Source organism: Barbus barbus, assembly GCF_936440315.1.
Source record: "Barbus barbus genome assembly, chromosome: 29".
Lineage (NCBI taxonomy): Eukaryota > Metazoa > Chordata > Actinopteri > Cypriniformes > Cyprinidae > Barbus > Barbus barbus.
Window position 1 is genome coordinate 27,483,684 of NC_136757.1, and position 17,976 is coordinate 27,501,659.

General features: G+C 36.6%; 1 protein-coding gene across 6 annotated transcripts in view; it reads right to left on the reverse strand.

The window, feature by feature from the left end:
* Positions 1-2,907: 2,907 nt before the first annotated feature.
* LOC306849426 (alpha-1A adrenergic receptor-like) overlaps positions 2,908-17,976 on the reverse strand; it is a 32,220-nt gene continuing 17,151 nt past the window's right edge. For all 6 annotated transcript variants that reach the window (XM_079384436.1, XM_079384435.1, XM_079384433.1 and 3 more), the window contains 2 exons: positions 15,254-17,048; positions 2,908-5,470 (listed from right to left, as the gene is read on the reverse strand). In XM_079384436.1, the coding sequence (XP_079240562.1) occupies positions 4,947-5,470; positions 15,254-16,178 (1,449 nt within the window). In that variant the 5' untranslated portion in view covers positions 16,179-17,048 and the 3' untranslated portion in view covers positions 2,908-4,946. The remainder of the gene's footprint in view (positions 5,471-15,253; positions 17,049-17,976) is intronic.

Sequence of the window (17,976 nt, forward strand, 5' to 3'; positions counted from 1 at the left end):
TTGGAACGACATGGGGGTAAGTGATTAATGACAAAATTTTAATTTTGGGGTGGAGTAATCCTTTAACTATACAATTTAAAAGGACTGGACAATATACATAACGTACTGTTCCAATGTCTCTCCAGAACAAAAATAACATTTGACGTTCACATATGTGAATATAATTTTATTATTATGACATCATTCATAATTAAACATGATGTGTGATGCTTGTATATAACTTATTTGTGATGCTTATACCAACATACCATTGTGCACATATGCAAATATAATTTTAAATACAGTCATTTTATCGTCCGCAGACAAACAGTATGTTGACAGTCATTATTTCATGCATTCTAGTTTCCAGAATTTTGGCCCTGTCTGCCTTCCATAACTCGAAGTGATCTGAGACACTCTCGGAAACACTGTGATTGGTGCTGATAAGATGTTGAAGATATACTGTAGTAGGGGAAAGGTTTTGGACAAGTAACAACTAATACTCCTGTGAAAATAACCTTCCCCAGATGATTCGGATTATGCTTATGTAAACAGGCTTTTTCTTAGCATTGCCATAAATCAAAAACAGCCATTCTGAGATGCCACAACTGACCTCAATTTCTTTAGAATATTAGTACTGTTTGCTAAAAGCATCATGATTACTATTGCTCAAAATCAGGGCTGTGGGTTTGAACAATTCCTTGAGCTACAGTATTAACTTCAGTAAGTAACATCGCTTGTGCAGCACACATGAATGACACCTCAAATCGTGTGGATTGTATATTTTGTGGAAGTATATTACATTTAGGCTTACTTGTGATTTTCAGACAATATAAGCTAGCAATAAAATAAAACAGCAGGGACATATTGTTACGGGATTTAGTGGTTGTAGTAACAATAAACAAAGGATCACGAGAACGAAATGGCATCAACTCACTCTTTCCTTTAACTAACATTAAATAACATTAAACTCAACTTATATTAAACTTATAAAGGAACAAGAACAAAAGTGCAAACAAGATGACTAATACAAAACAGGTGAATGGAATAAACGATGATTAACAAAACTAGGACAGGAAAAACCAAATAAGGGCAAACAGGAACTAAACGGAAACCAACAAGTGACAAATATCGCCCCCCTCCCAGAAGGTGCGTCCCGCACTGTAACAGACACATCGGGGGGCGGGCACCCTGGAGGCCGGAGCAGGGCCAGGACAGGGAGGAGACAAGGGAATCCGGGGACTCGAGAGGCCATGGCGGGACAGGAGACTCGGGAGGCCATGGCGGGACAGGAGACTCTCATCGACTCGGGGGGGCCTTATTTTTTCGGGCGGCTCAAGGGGTTCTGTGGCCTTGGCTTTAGGGCCGGCCACACAGGCAGAGGGTATATGCCCCCCCCCCCCCCAAAAAAAATAAAATTTTGGGGAAGTTCCCCTCTGAGAGCCATTGAGGAGGAGCAGGCTCTGTGGGGCGCTCTGGAGGAGCGGGCACTAGAGGGTGCTCTGGAAGCGCGGACTCTTGGGGGCACTCTGGAAGTGCGGAGCTGGACGGGACCAGCGCGGACACCTGAGGGCACTCTGGAGGCGCGGACCAGCGGGGACACAGGAGAGCTGGATGGGACCAGCGGAAATACAGGAGAGCTGGACGTGATCAGCGGAGACTTAGGAGGGCACTTGCGAGGAGCAGGCACTGGAGGGCACTTGCGAGGAGCAGGCACTGGAGGTGCACTTGCGAGGAGCAGGCACTGGAGGGCACTTGCAAGGAGCAGACTCTTGGGGGCGCTCAGGCAGCACTAATTCCTGGGGGCGCTTGGGAAGCGCTAATTCCTGGGGGCGCTCTGTCAGCATTGGTACAGGAGGGACTGGCCCTGAAGAATAGGCCACTGGAGAGACTGGCCCTGGAGAAGCGGGCCCAGGAGAGACTGGCCCTGGAGAAGCGGGCACTGGAGGGACTGGCTCTGGAGAAGCGAGCACTGGGGAATGCTGACTAAGAGCGGGCATTGAAAAGCACTGGCGTGGAGCAGGCACAGGAGGGCGCTGTCGAGGAGCGGGCTCTGGGGAGAGGACAGGAACTCAGGGGGAATAGCCGTGTCCATAAGCTCCAAATTAGGAACCATCATCGTCGCGGGCGGCGGCATCATCATCGCCATGGGCGGAAATATCATCATCGTGGGCGGCGGAAGCAGGCTGAATATCCCCGGACCTCCCTTGCGGGGAATCAAAACCAGCCGCCGACTCATCTTCTGTATCGGCCTGAGTTTCTGTTATGGGATTTAGTGGTTGTGGTAACTATAGTATTATTATTATTATTAACAATAATATTTTACAAAACAATAGTAAAATTACAATATTAATGTTTATGGGCATCTTAATTTCTTTACTTTTAAACACTGAAACATAGAGATTTTATTTTTGTATAAAACCGAGACTTTTGCTAAAATCACATTTCTGAACTATTGTCATTACAAATTTGGGAAGATGGTTGGTGTTTGTGGTGTTTTTGAATGCTCATTATAAGTGTCTCAAAAAATTAAACGTGAATGAAAAAATAAAACATATCAACGTGGAAAACTCCTGTTAAAATTGTAAGTGGACTTCAGAGAAAAAATGTAATCTTTGCAAAAAACGAAACAAAAAAAAGTAGTTATAACTGTAAGTCATGTGGTTTTGACATATAAAGGCCGTACTGTGTCTCACGGAATGAATGTTTCCCGAACATCCCCATCATCTCATTTCTTGTCTACTTTAACTGGCACACATGCAAAAGCCCTAAAACATTAAAAGTAAACACACTTCTTATTCCATTTCTCATACTTAATCGATACAGCATGACACATATCCATTAAGCTGTGACTAGCCCACCAGTCACTAGGGGAATGCGTCCAGTGCTGGAATGTCATAGCAACCACGATAACATTCTCATGGTGGGTCGTTTCGGAAGCTGAATCAAAACGATTCCCAAAACGCTTATGATACAGTATGTTTTATTGGATATTTCCATATTGGAATCACATGATTTTCTTTCATTTGAGAAACAAACACAAGAACTGCCACTTGTTATAAGGCATTTAAGCAACATAAGTTGGTCATTTTGAGGTCATCATCACATATTCATTGTTATGGTCAAGTATCAACACCACATGGAAATTTGTGCATTTCCCAAGGAACACAAATTATGGGAAGGGTGATGGTTGGTCCCACAGTGAAACACATGGAAATCTATATCTGACGTCCATGTGGAATCTTTTTTTTTTTTACACAGAAAATAAGAAGACCATGCAGGAATATCAGAATGATACACTTACGATCGATTCCCAATTCAATACTGTGCGTCACGATTAATCATCAGGTGAAATGAGTTTTTGAATCATACTCAAACATTAACTGTAGTGCAATTTCTGATCATTGAACAAACAAGATTTGAACTGGAGAACAACAGTCAAAAATATATTCTTTTCTTTTTTTATACATAGAAACACTCATTAGACATGTTAAAACTGCTGTCGATTAAAAACAAATTGCTGGTATTTATTATCCCAGACCCATGCAGAATGATGTCCACCATAATTTCCAAGCAGACGTCCTGGACGTCCCCCTTTTAAAGGAATAGTTCACTCAAAATTTAACATATCCATCATTATTTGTTCACACTCATGTCATTCCAAACCTAAAAATATAAAACAAACGAAAGGTCATAGCAACTGTGTTTGTCAAGCTCAAATAGATACAATAAAAGCAGCATGAAATAGTCCATTCCATTTGTGCGTTATATATTCAACATCATCTAAAGAACATGATATATTTGTGTGAGGAATAAACTGAGTTTAACCCAATAAAGTCTACAGTAGTTTCTTTGATACATGAATTTCTAAGGCCTCTAAACATGATAAAACTGCTGAAAACCTGTTGAACACAATCCACTCTTCTGTAATCTGATTGATAGTTTAGATTTTTTTTTAAAGGAAAATGCCTTTTAGTGTAATAATACAAACGTCCACCATCAGCTTGTGCTTCACACGTCTTTTTGTTTTGAAGTCATTACTGAGTTTTATAAAGTAAATGTAAGAATAGCTTTTAAATTGTTAATAATATTTCAAGGGGAACACTTACTGGTCAGAAGAAGGTTTACTTGATTGTCTATACATTATTTTTTATTTTACAAAAATCATGTTGAAATGTGAGAATCAAATATGGTCATCAGGGGCTTTGTTTTGAGGAAGGTTTATTTGTTCATCTCTCAATCATCATTGTATTGCACTGCGTATGTTTTGAAGCTACAGAGATTTGATCATAAACCTAAGCATTAAATATCATATTACTAAGACATATTATTGGGAGATATCGAGTCACAGCTGATATCATTTTATGTAAGTTGTCTGTTATTCTGTTATAAAAATCTCACTGATTTACATTACAGACTTTTCATCTTTTTGGCGATATACATATCAGCGTCTGCATCAAGTGTCACATTGTTGCTCTGTTTGGGCCTCTGAATAAAATTGAGGTGTTTTTCCTCCGTGAGTATGAGCGCCATATTCTCCTATATCATACTTTATATTATGAGCCATGAATGCCAAAATCATCTAATATGATACTCAACAAAAAACAATAAAGGTTCACACTGCTCCATTAAAAAAAAAAGAGATTTTTCCTATTATTTATTATCTTAGGCTTTACAGGGTTAAAGTTAATGCACTTCCCTCTGTCGAAGCTGCAAAAATGTGCATTTCAGTACACAGGTTTGGAAAGACACAAGAGTGAGTAAATAAAGACAGAGTTTTCATGCAAAGCTGAACTGTGCCTTTATTGAGCATGAGCAGTGTCGCAGCAGCTTTCCATGTTCCCATCGCTGATAGTTTCAAAGCTCTCTTTTCTTCATCAGTCTGCGTTCTCCAGTCTGAGGCTCTGTCAAGTAGCAAAGAGGCATCACAGCCAGCGTGAGTGCAGTGATTTCCCCAGCGTGCTCATTCACACTGCGTCCCCGTCCTCACACAGCGAGAGCTGATGGATTTTGATGACAGGAAGCGAGTTGTGTGCGGGCGGCTCGGGTTGCGGTGAATCCATTCTCACGCAGCAGCAGGTCCTCAGCAGGTTCTTACCACACATTCCCGCCACTTTAGCTCCCACGCTCACCCCGGTCGTCCCCGCAGACGATGTCCGGGAAGGGGCCTGCCATTCCCGGCCGTCCCGGGAGGATGGGCTGCAGGACAAAGCGATGGAGGAGGAAGGGCTTAGGCAGGATGGGTTGTTGCTGCTCGCCAGGCCCAGTATATGAGACTGACCGTGCCGGGGACTGTGGCTCTGGTAGAGCGCGTGGGACGGCGTGGATCTCTTGCGGAGGCAGCGGGCACACAACACGCTCAGGAAGGCTTTCTTAAACTCCTGACTGGAGCAGGGGTAGATGATGGGGTTGATGCAGCTGTTGAAGTAGCCAAGCCAAAACGTGATCTTGAAGACGGTGTCCGAGGGTCTGTATGTCGGAAAGATGGAACCTAGATATAAAAAAAGACACATTATTTAAGGATTTTAAAATTCATCAAGGGAATCAATGTAAGGAAATTTACTAGACCAGCATCATGCAACTTTTTCATATTTTTATGGACCAATATTCATCTATATGCATATATATATAAATATATATATATATATATATATATATAATACATATATAATGTGTGTGTGTGTATGTGCGTGTATGTAATTCGGCACATTTAGAATATTAAAAAAAATCAGCGCACATTTTAAGTTAAATTGTGTTTTATATATACAATTTAACTGAAAACATCCTCTAATTTTTTTCTGTATTTTCTCAATTCTATATTATATATGTACAATATTTACAAAATTTTACTAAAAAGTTACACTTTTTTTAGATAATATATATATATATATATATATATATATATATATATATATATATATATATATATATATATACTCCTTAAGTCCAAGTATTTTCTACAGAGCCCCTAAAGGCACATAGTGGAAAAAATAAAGCAAATAGAATCGGTATCAATATCAAATCAATAAACCGACAATAGCAAAAATCTGTTTACATGAGATTATTGAAAATTTTATCCTGCAGTCTTTACACCAGATATAAAATGAGTTGCACACAAAGAATAAACTCACAAAAAAGAATGAGTTTCATGCAACATTAAAAAGAAAAGTTTCAGGTGTTTTTATTAAAATGCATATAAAATATTCGTGTAATGCATGTAACAATGCATGTGCAGTAAAAGTCATCTGGATCTGGATATCAATCAAGTCAAGTCTAGGCTTTTGGGATTTAAATGACAGTTAAATAGACGTGTTTCAGCGGTTTCATTCTCTCTGTGAAAAAGATTGAAGACTCATCTCTGTCATGCAGTGGGGATGATTAATAGGACCTGAAATGAACAGATAAGGAGCAGAAAATGAGAAAGGTTATGTCTGGGAATGAGAAAAACGTGTGAATGCTTCTGAAAGCATCGTTCTTGCCATCACCGCTGCCTCCGTGTGACAGGACGGATAACTACGTCATGCATCACAATGCCGGCCAAGTCTTTTTATAGCATCTGATCTGATCTCACGCTGGAACGTTCCTTCGTTAATCAAGTTTAATAGTTTTATTCAAATTGCCATCATAAATCCGGCTCAATATGATCAGAGAAGGGCCTTTCAGAGGAAGGGAATTGTTCTGCGTTATAAAGGACAGAGGCACAGAAAACAAAGCCGCATCGATATATTTAACTGTTCACACTCCCACTGGATTTTTCACACTGGTCGTACCATTAAAAGAATTAAAGTGTCTAGTAAAACCACCTGACCTTCAGACACAGCACCTTTCCTCAGAGCTGAAAGCTGTAGTCACCGCGTAACACACTTTAAGAGCGAGTCTAGAGGGGCTTTTATACACAAAGATGAAGGAGAGCCAGAGATTGACAGACAGGGCTGTGGGAACAGTCTCTAAACGCCACACTTTAATCATTAGTAGCTTCAGGCTAGACTGAGCTTTAGTCTTCTACAGTTACTGTCCACCAGGTCATATTTCACCCTGAAATTAAAAGATGTATTTTGCATTAAAAAATGTGTTTTGCAACCACAAATTGTCACCATAGCAATGCATCATGACTGTAATACAAAACATTTATATTTTACATGTATCTGTATGTAAGTTTTATTTCATTCATTCATTCATTAGTTACAAAAAAAATCCAAATGTAACACTTTTTAACTACAAATTGTCATCATAACACATTGTGACTATCATACAAAATATTATTATTTTTATTTAATGTATGTACGATTTATTTTTCATTAATTAATTAAATATTTATTATTATTATTCATTTTGATTTTGGTGTGAAATATAACCTAGAAATGCTTTATTTTGCCAATATTTTCATGACAATTAAACAGATTTTAACCACAAATTGTTTTCATAGTAATTAGACAGACATTAATTAGACATGAATTAATTATAACACAAAATATTTATTTAAAAATAAATTTTTCTGTAATATTTATTTGTAATTTATTTTAAAACAAATATAAACATTTATTTTTTTAAATCTACTTTAAATTTTTGCATGAAATATAACCTGAAAATATTTAATTTTGACATTATTTACATGACAATGACATGACAATTAAACACATTTTAAAGGGGTCCAATTATGCATTTTCACTTTTTGAATTTTAGTCAGTGAGTAGTGTTTGTTTGGGCATAAAAAGATCTCCACTCCAAAGTCCACTCCAAAGGGAGATATTTCATTTTTTAAAAATCCCTTTTCAAGAACTACAACGAACGGCTCGTTTGGACTACAAAGTTGTTTTCCTGTATTTATGATATCACAAAAATGAATCCCTCCTACAGAAAGTCGACTGGTTGGCGGGTGGCGAGAACGCTTGGTTGAGCACTGTTTCAAAATCGAAACGCGGTGCAGGTGTTTTTATATCACTGTATTTCCGTAAACCGACTGTTTTCAGAAAATTTTGGAAGTCTATTTAATTTCATCTTGCAGCATGTAATGTCTGATAAAGCAGCGTTTGTGAGCGGAGCTCTGCTTTGTGTACAGCGTTACTCTCCTGCTCCAAAAGCGCCTCCTGCTGGCAGATAATTAATTTGCATATATATGCCGCCACAAATAGAGTAAGTCTGTGGGACTATGGTATAAATAAATTCAACTGTAACACAGTTTCACTGCAATTCGTTATAATGTTATAATTAAAGAACATAATACATATTACCTTTGCACTTATCTGTACATGGTAAATGCAGTTATTTTTAAGCTGTTGTTGACATCCTATCTAAAACGTGATTTAGCCAAAAAAAACAATAGCGTTACTACTTCAATATGTCTTGCAATATCCGTACACGCAAAGGTTCTGCGCAATCCTCATGTTCAATATTCTCCAGGTCTGAATTCATATGGCGATGTTGACGAACTTGCTGTTTTGGCAAGGGGCAGGGCAGTACTGAAATGCCGTCTAAGCTGTTTACCAATCACAACGCACTGGAACAGCTAACCAATCACAACACATTTCGTTTTTCGGAAGGCCGAAGGTTCTTCATCAAACCCGGAACTAATCGAGGCGTTGTGCCAGGCTGGGGAGAAAGGTATTGTAATAATGTAAATTATGAGAAAAATAATAGGATTTTTGAACCATCAAGCATGAGAGCATGTTCTAGTACACCCCCAAAACAAAATCAAGACTTTGTAAAAGGGCATAATAGGAGCCCTTTAACTACAAATTATAATCATAGAAGTCCATCGTGACTAATACCACAAAAATAATAATAATAATAATTACATTTAAATTTAGAATACTTATCTGCATGTACAATTTATTATATATATATATATATATATATATATATATATATATATATATATATATATATATATATATATATATATTTGTATCAATTTCTTTGATTTTGGAGTGAAATATACCCTGGAAATGCTTTGTTTATGCTTTTATTTATTAAAATTAAACAATTAAAGTTTACATGATAAAAAAAAACTTTCCTAAATTAATTTTATATTAAAAGAAAAACACAATAGTTTGGAGTGAATTATGATCTGGTCATGTTCTTGACTAGTCTTCATTCATCCAGCTTCTGATGATAACGACTCATCCTCAAAACTGTTTTATCAGGAGTCACAACATGTTCTAATGTATAAAGAGAGAGAACAATATAAAAATGGAAACATTAAATGATCCACTCTATCCCGAGTGATGTGTGGAGAAATATAAATAGCGGATTTAATGATGCATTAAATTGAAAGAAGTCAAAATGAGAAAACAAAAGCAATTTTCGTCCAAGCCCATAATGATAATAACTGAACCCCAGAAACGTCTTCTGCTGGGAAAGTGTGTTTGCTGCAGTCAAACCCTGAGACTTTCTGTGCGGCTGTGGCAAATGGCTCTAGTAAAAAGACTAAGCAATGAAAGTGAGTGTTTATCAGGTCAGATTCCATTAAAGGTTGTGTCCTCAGCGCACTGAGGTGTGGTTTAAAGCCAGTTTACGAGGCTTAGAGGATGGAAATAAACAGCCATACATCTGACACTAAATCAAGCCAGCAGCTCCTGCTGAAGCATCACATTGCATATGTATTACAGTGTCCTTGACGACCGGATCTTCTGTTAGTCCTCATTAATAAGGGCCGCTGAGCCTATCTGGTGTCGTCATAAATGTCTGCAAACACACAAAGACCTCTGACACAGTCCTATGTTACGGTCAGTACAAGAAGTGACCGGGATGTTCTCAGGAAACTGTGACATTTGTATATGGAAATTTCTGCTTTTTTTCCCAATAATTTTCATTTGAAAAGCTGGACGCAAGTCATCAGGCCCAAAGGACCACCATAGACATTGGGAACCACAAAAGAAGGACCTAAAATTCAGATTAGTGGTTTTCAACTGGGTCTTCGATGGCCAGTTTTTAAACTATTACCTCCAATCCTAAATATGTGAGTACAGCCCTGCAATGTACCAATAGCTTTTATTAATAACTATAAAGCTACTAACTATGATTTCCACTCCTGTAAGTTCACTAAAACTAAAACCATAAAAAAAAAAATCTTGAAATCAAATAAATGCTAAAAAGAAAATATAAAAAGCATATAAAAATACATAAAAAAATAATGTTCTAAAATAACTAAAACTAAACCAATACATAAATAAATAGCGAACTTTAAAGATAACGTGAAAGCAATATTACACTAATATCTAATTCAAAATATAACCAAAATAATGGTATCTCAGTGATACTAAATAACATTGGTTTGGAATACACATACTTTTAAAATATAGATAACAAGACCGTTTTGATGGTATTATTCATATTCAAAATGTTATAGAGTTGAAGGTTAGAGCAAAAATGAATAATAACTGCCTTAATGAATAAATATCATTGCACCACACCGCAATAGTCAACGCAGTTTTGTTTTTGTTTTGTATTTTGAGCCAAGAAAGTCTTGATGAGGGCAATTTAAACATAATCCTAATGAAATACTGATTGAGTGTAAGATAGTTTGTGTCTATTTGCACCAGTTACAAAGATCTGAGTGTATAATCTGATACCCTCAATTCTAAATATGAAATATATAATATATAATTAAAAAATATCTGTGGAAATGTCAGAGAAAGTGTTTTTATCATGTTATCATATACTATTTTGTTAATATTTTGAATCAGATTTTCAGTTTTCATTATAATTTGTTAAGTTTTAGTCATTTTGTTGAGTGTTTTTGTCATTATTAGTTTTTGTTTTTATGTCTGTACATTTTTAGGTTTTAGTTTATTTACTTTATTGTAATACCTGAACTAAACCTACACTGTAAAAAAATAAGTGTAGTTTTATACGGTAAATTTTACAGTTTGTTCTGTAAATGTGTTTACAGTTTTCTGTATTTTTGTACAAAATTATTCTGGCAACCACAGCTCCCAAAATTTTGTAAAAACTACAGAATTATTTTTACATTGTAACTAAAAACCTAACTAAGCCTAAATAAAAACTTAAACCTAAACTAAAATTAAGGTTTAAAATTACACTAATATATATATAATGTTCATTTTATTTCAAGTCATGAATATGTTTTTTATGGTTTTAGTTTTATTTAATGATAATAACACAGATTTTCAAAGCATAAAATAAAGTTAAAAATAAAATAAGCATTTTAATAAAAGGAAAAAAGGGCTAATATTCCCATAACAAGCATTTTAAAATAATTGTGTTATTTTAAAAATGCACAATTTTGGTATAACTGAAGTTAAATCTATCAAATAATGTGACAATTTTGGCAGCCTGTTCATTATCAGTGTAATTCATGGAGTCACAGATGATTGTTTGAGAATGACTCGACTGCTCTCAAAAACTAAACACATTTGTCTGAGCTTTTCTTAATGTCAGGCCTGCTGCTCTTTAATATTAGCTCTAATGTAATATTAACCACAGCAGATACTGATGCCCATTATTTATTAAAGCCTCACGGATCCCTTCTGCATTTTACTCTATTTACGCATCCAGTCTGCAAACGCCTCCAAAAATACAGGATGACTGAGCTCGTTTTCAATTTAATTTCTTTCAGCCTGAGCAGTCTGGCACTCACTTCCTGTGGTTCCTTGTCTGAGTAAATGATCAGAGAAAAGAGAGAGTTTATGCCATGTATTTCAGACATGAATTCAATGTTAAAGATTCGCCGAGGGCTCGTGCATACGTCACGGTACGACTGTTCTCCCTCAAATACATGCAGTGGATCAGTCATGCAATTCATGCCTGTCTGACGCAGGTTTGCCTGGAAATAGATGACACACAGAGCTCACATCTCATGAAATATAAGAGAATGTGTTCACACAATAACAGACTCGGCTACAGGTTACAACATTAATGTTCCTGATGTAAATCACAAATTTATATCTCCTTAAAAAAAATACATTTACATCTATTTAATCAGTTAGCTGACACATTTATCCGAAGCAACTTACAAATGAGGGCAATAGAAGCCATCAAAATCAACAAAAGAGCAATAATATGCAAGTGACAAGTTTTTCTTTTTTTTTTAGTACAAAAAATGCTTCATGTTTTTTTTCATGACATTTCTTTGTAATTTATTGTAGAATTGAGCAATTTCTGACGGAACATTGTTTCTACACAAAAAGTGCTTCAACATATTTATTTCTTTATTTAAATTTAACTGGAGTTTTTACGCTGTAAAATCTGATTTTTACAAGAAAATGTACAAGAAAATACTATTTTTACTTCAAAATGTCATGTTTATTTTTATACTTGCCATTTCTTTGTAATTTATTGTAAAATCTTGAAATCTCTGGTTGAAAATTGTTTCTACTCCCATTTTTTGAGTGCTTGAGAGTATTTTTTTATTTATTGTTTTAATACTGTAAAAAAATATTTTTACAAGACATTATACAAGAAAATACAATTTTTACCTCAAAATTCCATGTTTAATTCTATGCCATTTCTTTGTCATTTATTGTAAAATGTACTAGCAATTTCTGTAAAATTTTTCAACACCAAATTGTTTTCAGTGATGCATAAAAATTTACACTATTTTGTCACAATAATTTAAATTTAATTAATTAAAATAATGCTTTAAATGCTACAAGTGAATTTAGGCATCTAAACATAATAAAGTATATATAACATTTATTTTATTTTGCTAAAAATTGCATTTAAAAATGTTATTAAACTAACACTATTTTTAAAGATTTAAGATTAAAAATTAAAAAATTATTAAATATATAATAAAAAATATAGGGAAATAATTAATAAATAAATAATATTTTTTAAATAATTAACTTATATGGTACATAGATACTGTGAAGAACATCATTTAAGAATTTAACATTCACTGAATAAAATGTGAGTATTCACCCTTACAAAAAAATACCATGTTGCTATACGATTTCTAGGGTTTTCTTGCTGTTGGTTGCTTAAAGATGTGTTTAATTGTCATGTCATTGCTGTTGGTTGCTTATAAAGACCCTTAAACCTTCAAAACAGTCCCTAACACAATAATTATATAGTAATCCGTTTACCATGGTGATTTTTTTTGTGAGGATTGCCTCTAAAGAATTGTTTTCTTTGGCTTCGGTTTGGTCTTTCATTAGGTCATTTTGTTTATGCAGTATTATGATACTTATGATACTTTTATGCAGTGGATGCTCCTAAGAGTCATCCAAGCATTAAATTGATTCTCCCTTCACTGCTACTGTATTGGAAGCATCAAGGGAAGATTTAAAAGGAAGAATGTTTGTCCGAAGGGCAAATTCTTCATCCTAATGCACACATTTGTCAGCAAAATCCCCTCGATATTATACCACACAGCATCTATATATGAAATCTTTCAGCTCAAGTCATCCAGTGATGAAAATAACATGTAATTAGTTTACTGGGAAAGCAATTAACCTAATCACAAACTAATCGGCAACTTCATTATGAGCGAAAAGGTCTCTCAGCTTTACAGCGAGATGTCATACATGCAAAAATAGATTTGCATCGACCGGTAACATTAAACGAACAACTTTCCTATTGAAGGCGGTGTTTTAGATTTCACTGTTACTAAACGTGGTTTGCAGAGCGAGTGTGTGCTGTGTTTTGTCTCAAACTGAGTCATGCTGATAAGGTCATTGAATCCCCTGAGCTTTATTAAACACTCTATTATATGCAATTTAATGCCAGTTAATTAGCAAGCGATTCAATATCGTGCTTCTTATAAGTCTCCATGGAGATTCATAATCATGTTCATGTCCTTTTGAGTAAACAGGCTCCCACATTTACCACAGATTCATAAGACTGTGCTATTTGTTTGCATAGGCTTTCCAATAATACCGTTTACTGGATTCTTTCTCTTTTTTGAGACCGAATAGACTCTATTATGTGGTTTAACTCTGACTGACCTTGAACCGAGAGGTCTCGCTAGAGCCCTATTGCAGGGGTGGGAAATATAATAACAGCTAAAAATCATACGTGGGGAACCCAAGAAGCTCTGCTGTGGATTAAGGGAATTACAGAGCGTTCTGACCCTCTGTGAAACTCATTTCTGAAGCCAAACATATTGCGCAAACACCCGTGACCCTGTTGTCTGAGAGAACGCTCTAAACAAAGGTTTAAACAAACATCCTTTAAACCATTGGCACAACAAACACTTCTCCTGCACTACAAGATTTGCCGAGCCACAAGCGAGTTGATTCTTTCGACCTGTTTACGTGCTAAAATCGCTATAACACTAACAGCCGAGGCCTGCGTGGACTCAAATATTTTACCAAACTTCTCGATTCTCCACGTGGCAGCATTTTACCCACTTGAGGTTATTATTTTCCCATCTTCTAGCATATGGAAAAATCTCAGCGCATTTGACTTTCAGACAGGAAACCAAAAAATTGTCCCTGTGCATGTCTGTTTACCTATTTCGGTCAAGGGATAGCATGAAAATCGCACATACAGACCAGATATTGCACACAATGCAAAGAGCATCTCATCTCAAAGTTAACTAGAACGCTTTAAATGATTTTCAGTCTTCTAGTCATTTATACCACATTGACCTCTGGCAAAGTCCTTTTTGAGGTAAGCTGGTTCACTTGTTGGAAATGTAGTACTCAGTACAATTCCTATTGATCTGAATGGGGAAAGGTCGACATCTCCTTAACTTTACCAAGTTTACACTTGCAAAATCATCAATACAGTCAGACATGACATCATTTTTGCTTTTGTAGCTTGCTGTAAATCACACTAAATCACTTTTTTCCTGTTAGTCCAAGATAATTCAAACACATTATAAAAAGGGGAGAAAAATCAGTCAGTGCTTTTGGCAAACAGGTGGATGGCTCATCTAGGGATCTTTTGCAACATATGGTGACACAGTTTCAAAAATACTGAAGAAAAAATCCATATAAAATGCCTTGTTCTACCTAACTGTCTCTTAAATAACATGTAAAATGTTTTTACTCTGCATTATGTATAAAAAAGCTAAACAAATTAAATAATATTAATTTATTTATTTAAATGTGTCTTTGGTGTGACACTGAATTTTCATGACAAAAAAAAAAAGAATAAAAGTCACTCTCAAATAAATAAATAAATCTGAGAATGATCCTAAACTGAAAGGCGTGACTCTTTTCTTACAGCCACCAGTTACCTCTTCATATTCTGTTGTGTCAAACACATTACAAATGCATTTTTTGGCGTAGATTTGGCAGACAAAGATATTTTCACTTCCACAATCTGGTATTTGTTTTTAATCAAATGTAAAAAGTGAGACACTCACCGATCGGAAGAACCAGGAAAAATGGAAGCCAACAAAGAATGAAGCATCCAACCACGATGCCCAGGGTCTTAGCGGCCTTCTTCTCTCGGGAGAACTTGAGCAGACGCAATGCGAAGTGTGTCCGGTTGCGCAAGGCCTCGTCTTCGGACACCACCGTGTTCCCACGGTGTATCCGCAAAGTTACAGCCTCAGAGGTGTGATCAGACTTTTCTGTTTTCTGTCCGCTAATCAGTACCCGGGTCTCTCTTCTCGCAACCACGTACACGCGGCAATACATCGACAGAATCACCACTAGAGGGAGATAGAAGGACCCAAACGCAGAGAAAATGGCATAGCCGGGTTCTTCGGTTATCTTGCATATTGATTCGTCCTCCGGTGCTGGTTCCTTCCATCCAAAAAGAGGTCCGATTGAGATGGTAACAGACAGAGCCCACAAACCAACAAGTGCAAGCAATGCCCGTCTCTCCGTTACGATGGACGGGTATTGCAGAGGATAACTAACGCCGATAAATCGGTCCACCGAAATAACACATAAGCTCATGATTGACGCCGTGCAGCACAAGACGTCCATTGCCGCCCAAACGTCACAAAACGGCCGTCCAAAAATCCAACGACCCAACATTTCAAAGACCGTAGAAAACGGAAGAACTGTAGAGCTCAGCAAAAGGTCCGCAACCGCCAAGTTCACAATGAAGTAATGCGTAACTGTGCGTAGATTACGATGGCAAGCCACCGAGAGGATGACCAGGATGTTGCCCAGAACCCCAAAAATGATAAAGATCGCCAACACCATTCCCAGAACAACGGCCTTCATGACGTTCAGCTCTGGGACGAGAACCTGGCTGCAGTTGCTACAGTTTACGGGGAACGACTCTGGGGTCATGTTGTCTTTGAGGGGAATCATCTGTTCAAGATGTCCAGGCATTTAATAAAGGTCTGATTTTGGGGCGTCAGCTCAATTTGCACCTTAATATTGGATTCTCTTCAAGAAAACGTTGAAAACGGCACTACTGCATTGGCCGTGGTACAAAAACATTGGGGTATTTCCAGCATTGCAATGAGGGAACGTGATGAAATTTAACCTGTTGTGTCTCATTTCTGATTTCTTCTAGATGAGCTTTTAATGATGTATGTTCATGGAAAATAGCTGTGGGTGAAGGAATAAACAAGAGGAACTTAACATATTATGCTGCGGAGAACGTCAGATTCTTTTGTCATAAAGTCATAAATTCAAGGGTTGTTTTGACGTTCATAACCATCTGCAGCTGCAACATCATACAAAACAATAAGAATGACACAAACGCCGTTGTTGCAATCTGTGTGATGTATTAAGGTACAAAAGAGGTTTGTCTGTAGTTTCCAGGCATTAGGTTTGATGCATGAGCGATGCGTTTTAGATATGCATCAATGCATCGACATGTGAAGGTATCAAAGCATCCTCCATCTCTCTTTGCACATTCATAAAGCACTGCTAATGTCTTCGTGCACTTTGTGAAACAAGAGCTTCCCGTCTTTTTGCGTGCATCTGCAGCAGTTGGAAACAGTCCACATGGTGCTGACGGTCACTCCAGAATTGGATTCGCATTGAAAGTCTGCATGGCGTTGGCTGATGTCACTGAGGCTGCAAAGCGGATAACAAGGACAAAGCTAAAAGCACTTTGGCATATGCTGAGGAGATATTTTTGGCTGAAGTGCAGTTCTCAGTGTGTCACACAATTTCTAGGCAAACGGCTTCAATCAGGAGAGATCTGGTCATGAAGCAGCCATGCTGGTTTGGTTTGAAGACTGATGAACCCTGAAAAGAGAAAATGGAGCTTTATCAGTGAAGTGGATTCATTTATCAGACAGGCAACTTTTAAAACACCACTCATGCATTATAATGAAGTGTGCAATCGTTTGGCATAAAATTATGAGCCAGGTCCAGTGGATAATGATATATAGATTCATTAATTCATATTTCTCCGATAAAGGGCCCGCAAATGGATTTCTCTCCATGAGGGATCCTCAACAAAACAAATGCTGTTATTTATATGTTTCTCCTGAAGTGATTCATTCGCCATGTCAAACACAAAATCAAATGGGACAGCAAAAATGAACAGTTGCTGTCTAATACACACACCTAAAATTAGCAAATTTTTCCACAGAATACATATTAAAATTCTACATTCCATCTAATCGAAGACAAATAATATTGAAAAAGTGGGCTAAAGTATTAAGGTTAATTAGTGATTATATAGCCGTACTCTAACATGCACAACTTTATTGAAGCTGCAAGGTCAGAGGTACTTTTCATATAGAAGTCTTAAAGGTACAGTAACCTAAATCTGGGAGAGACTGGAAAATGGTCATGAAAATTAAAGAGACGTATTTTTATTGGCCAACTCAGTTTGTTCCCTCAAAAAAATAAAAAAATAACATTTATTTTAATTACTGCAGAAAATAAACTCTGTGACAAGTTTATGATTTTTAAATATTTTGGTTATCAAGATTATCTTCACTTTCACTTTTTCAAGACTAATGAGCAAACCACAAGTAGGGTATTACTGATGCAATTTATTTTGTAGAATAAACCGTGAAAATATCTTGAGCTTGTGTTCACCACAGATCTTATTTACCAAAAACACATTTAAAAAAAAAAAACACACTGACTTCATTGAAAGACAAACATTAACAACACCTTGAGAACTTGGTAGATAACGTGCCATATCAAAGATTATTCTGAA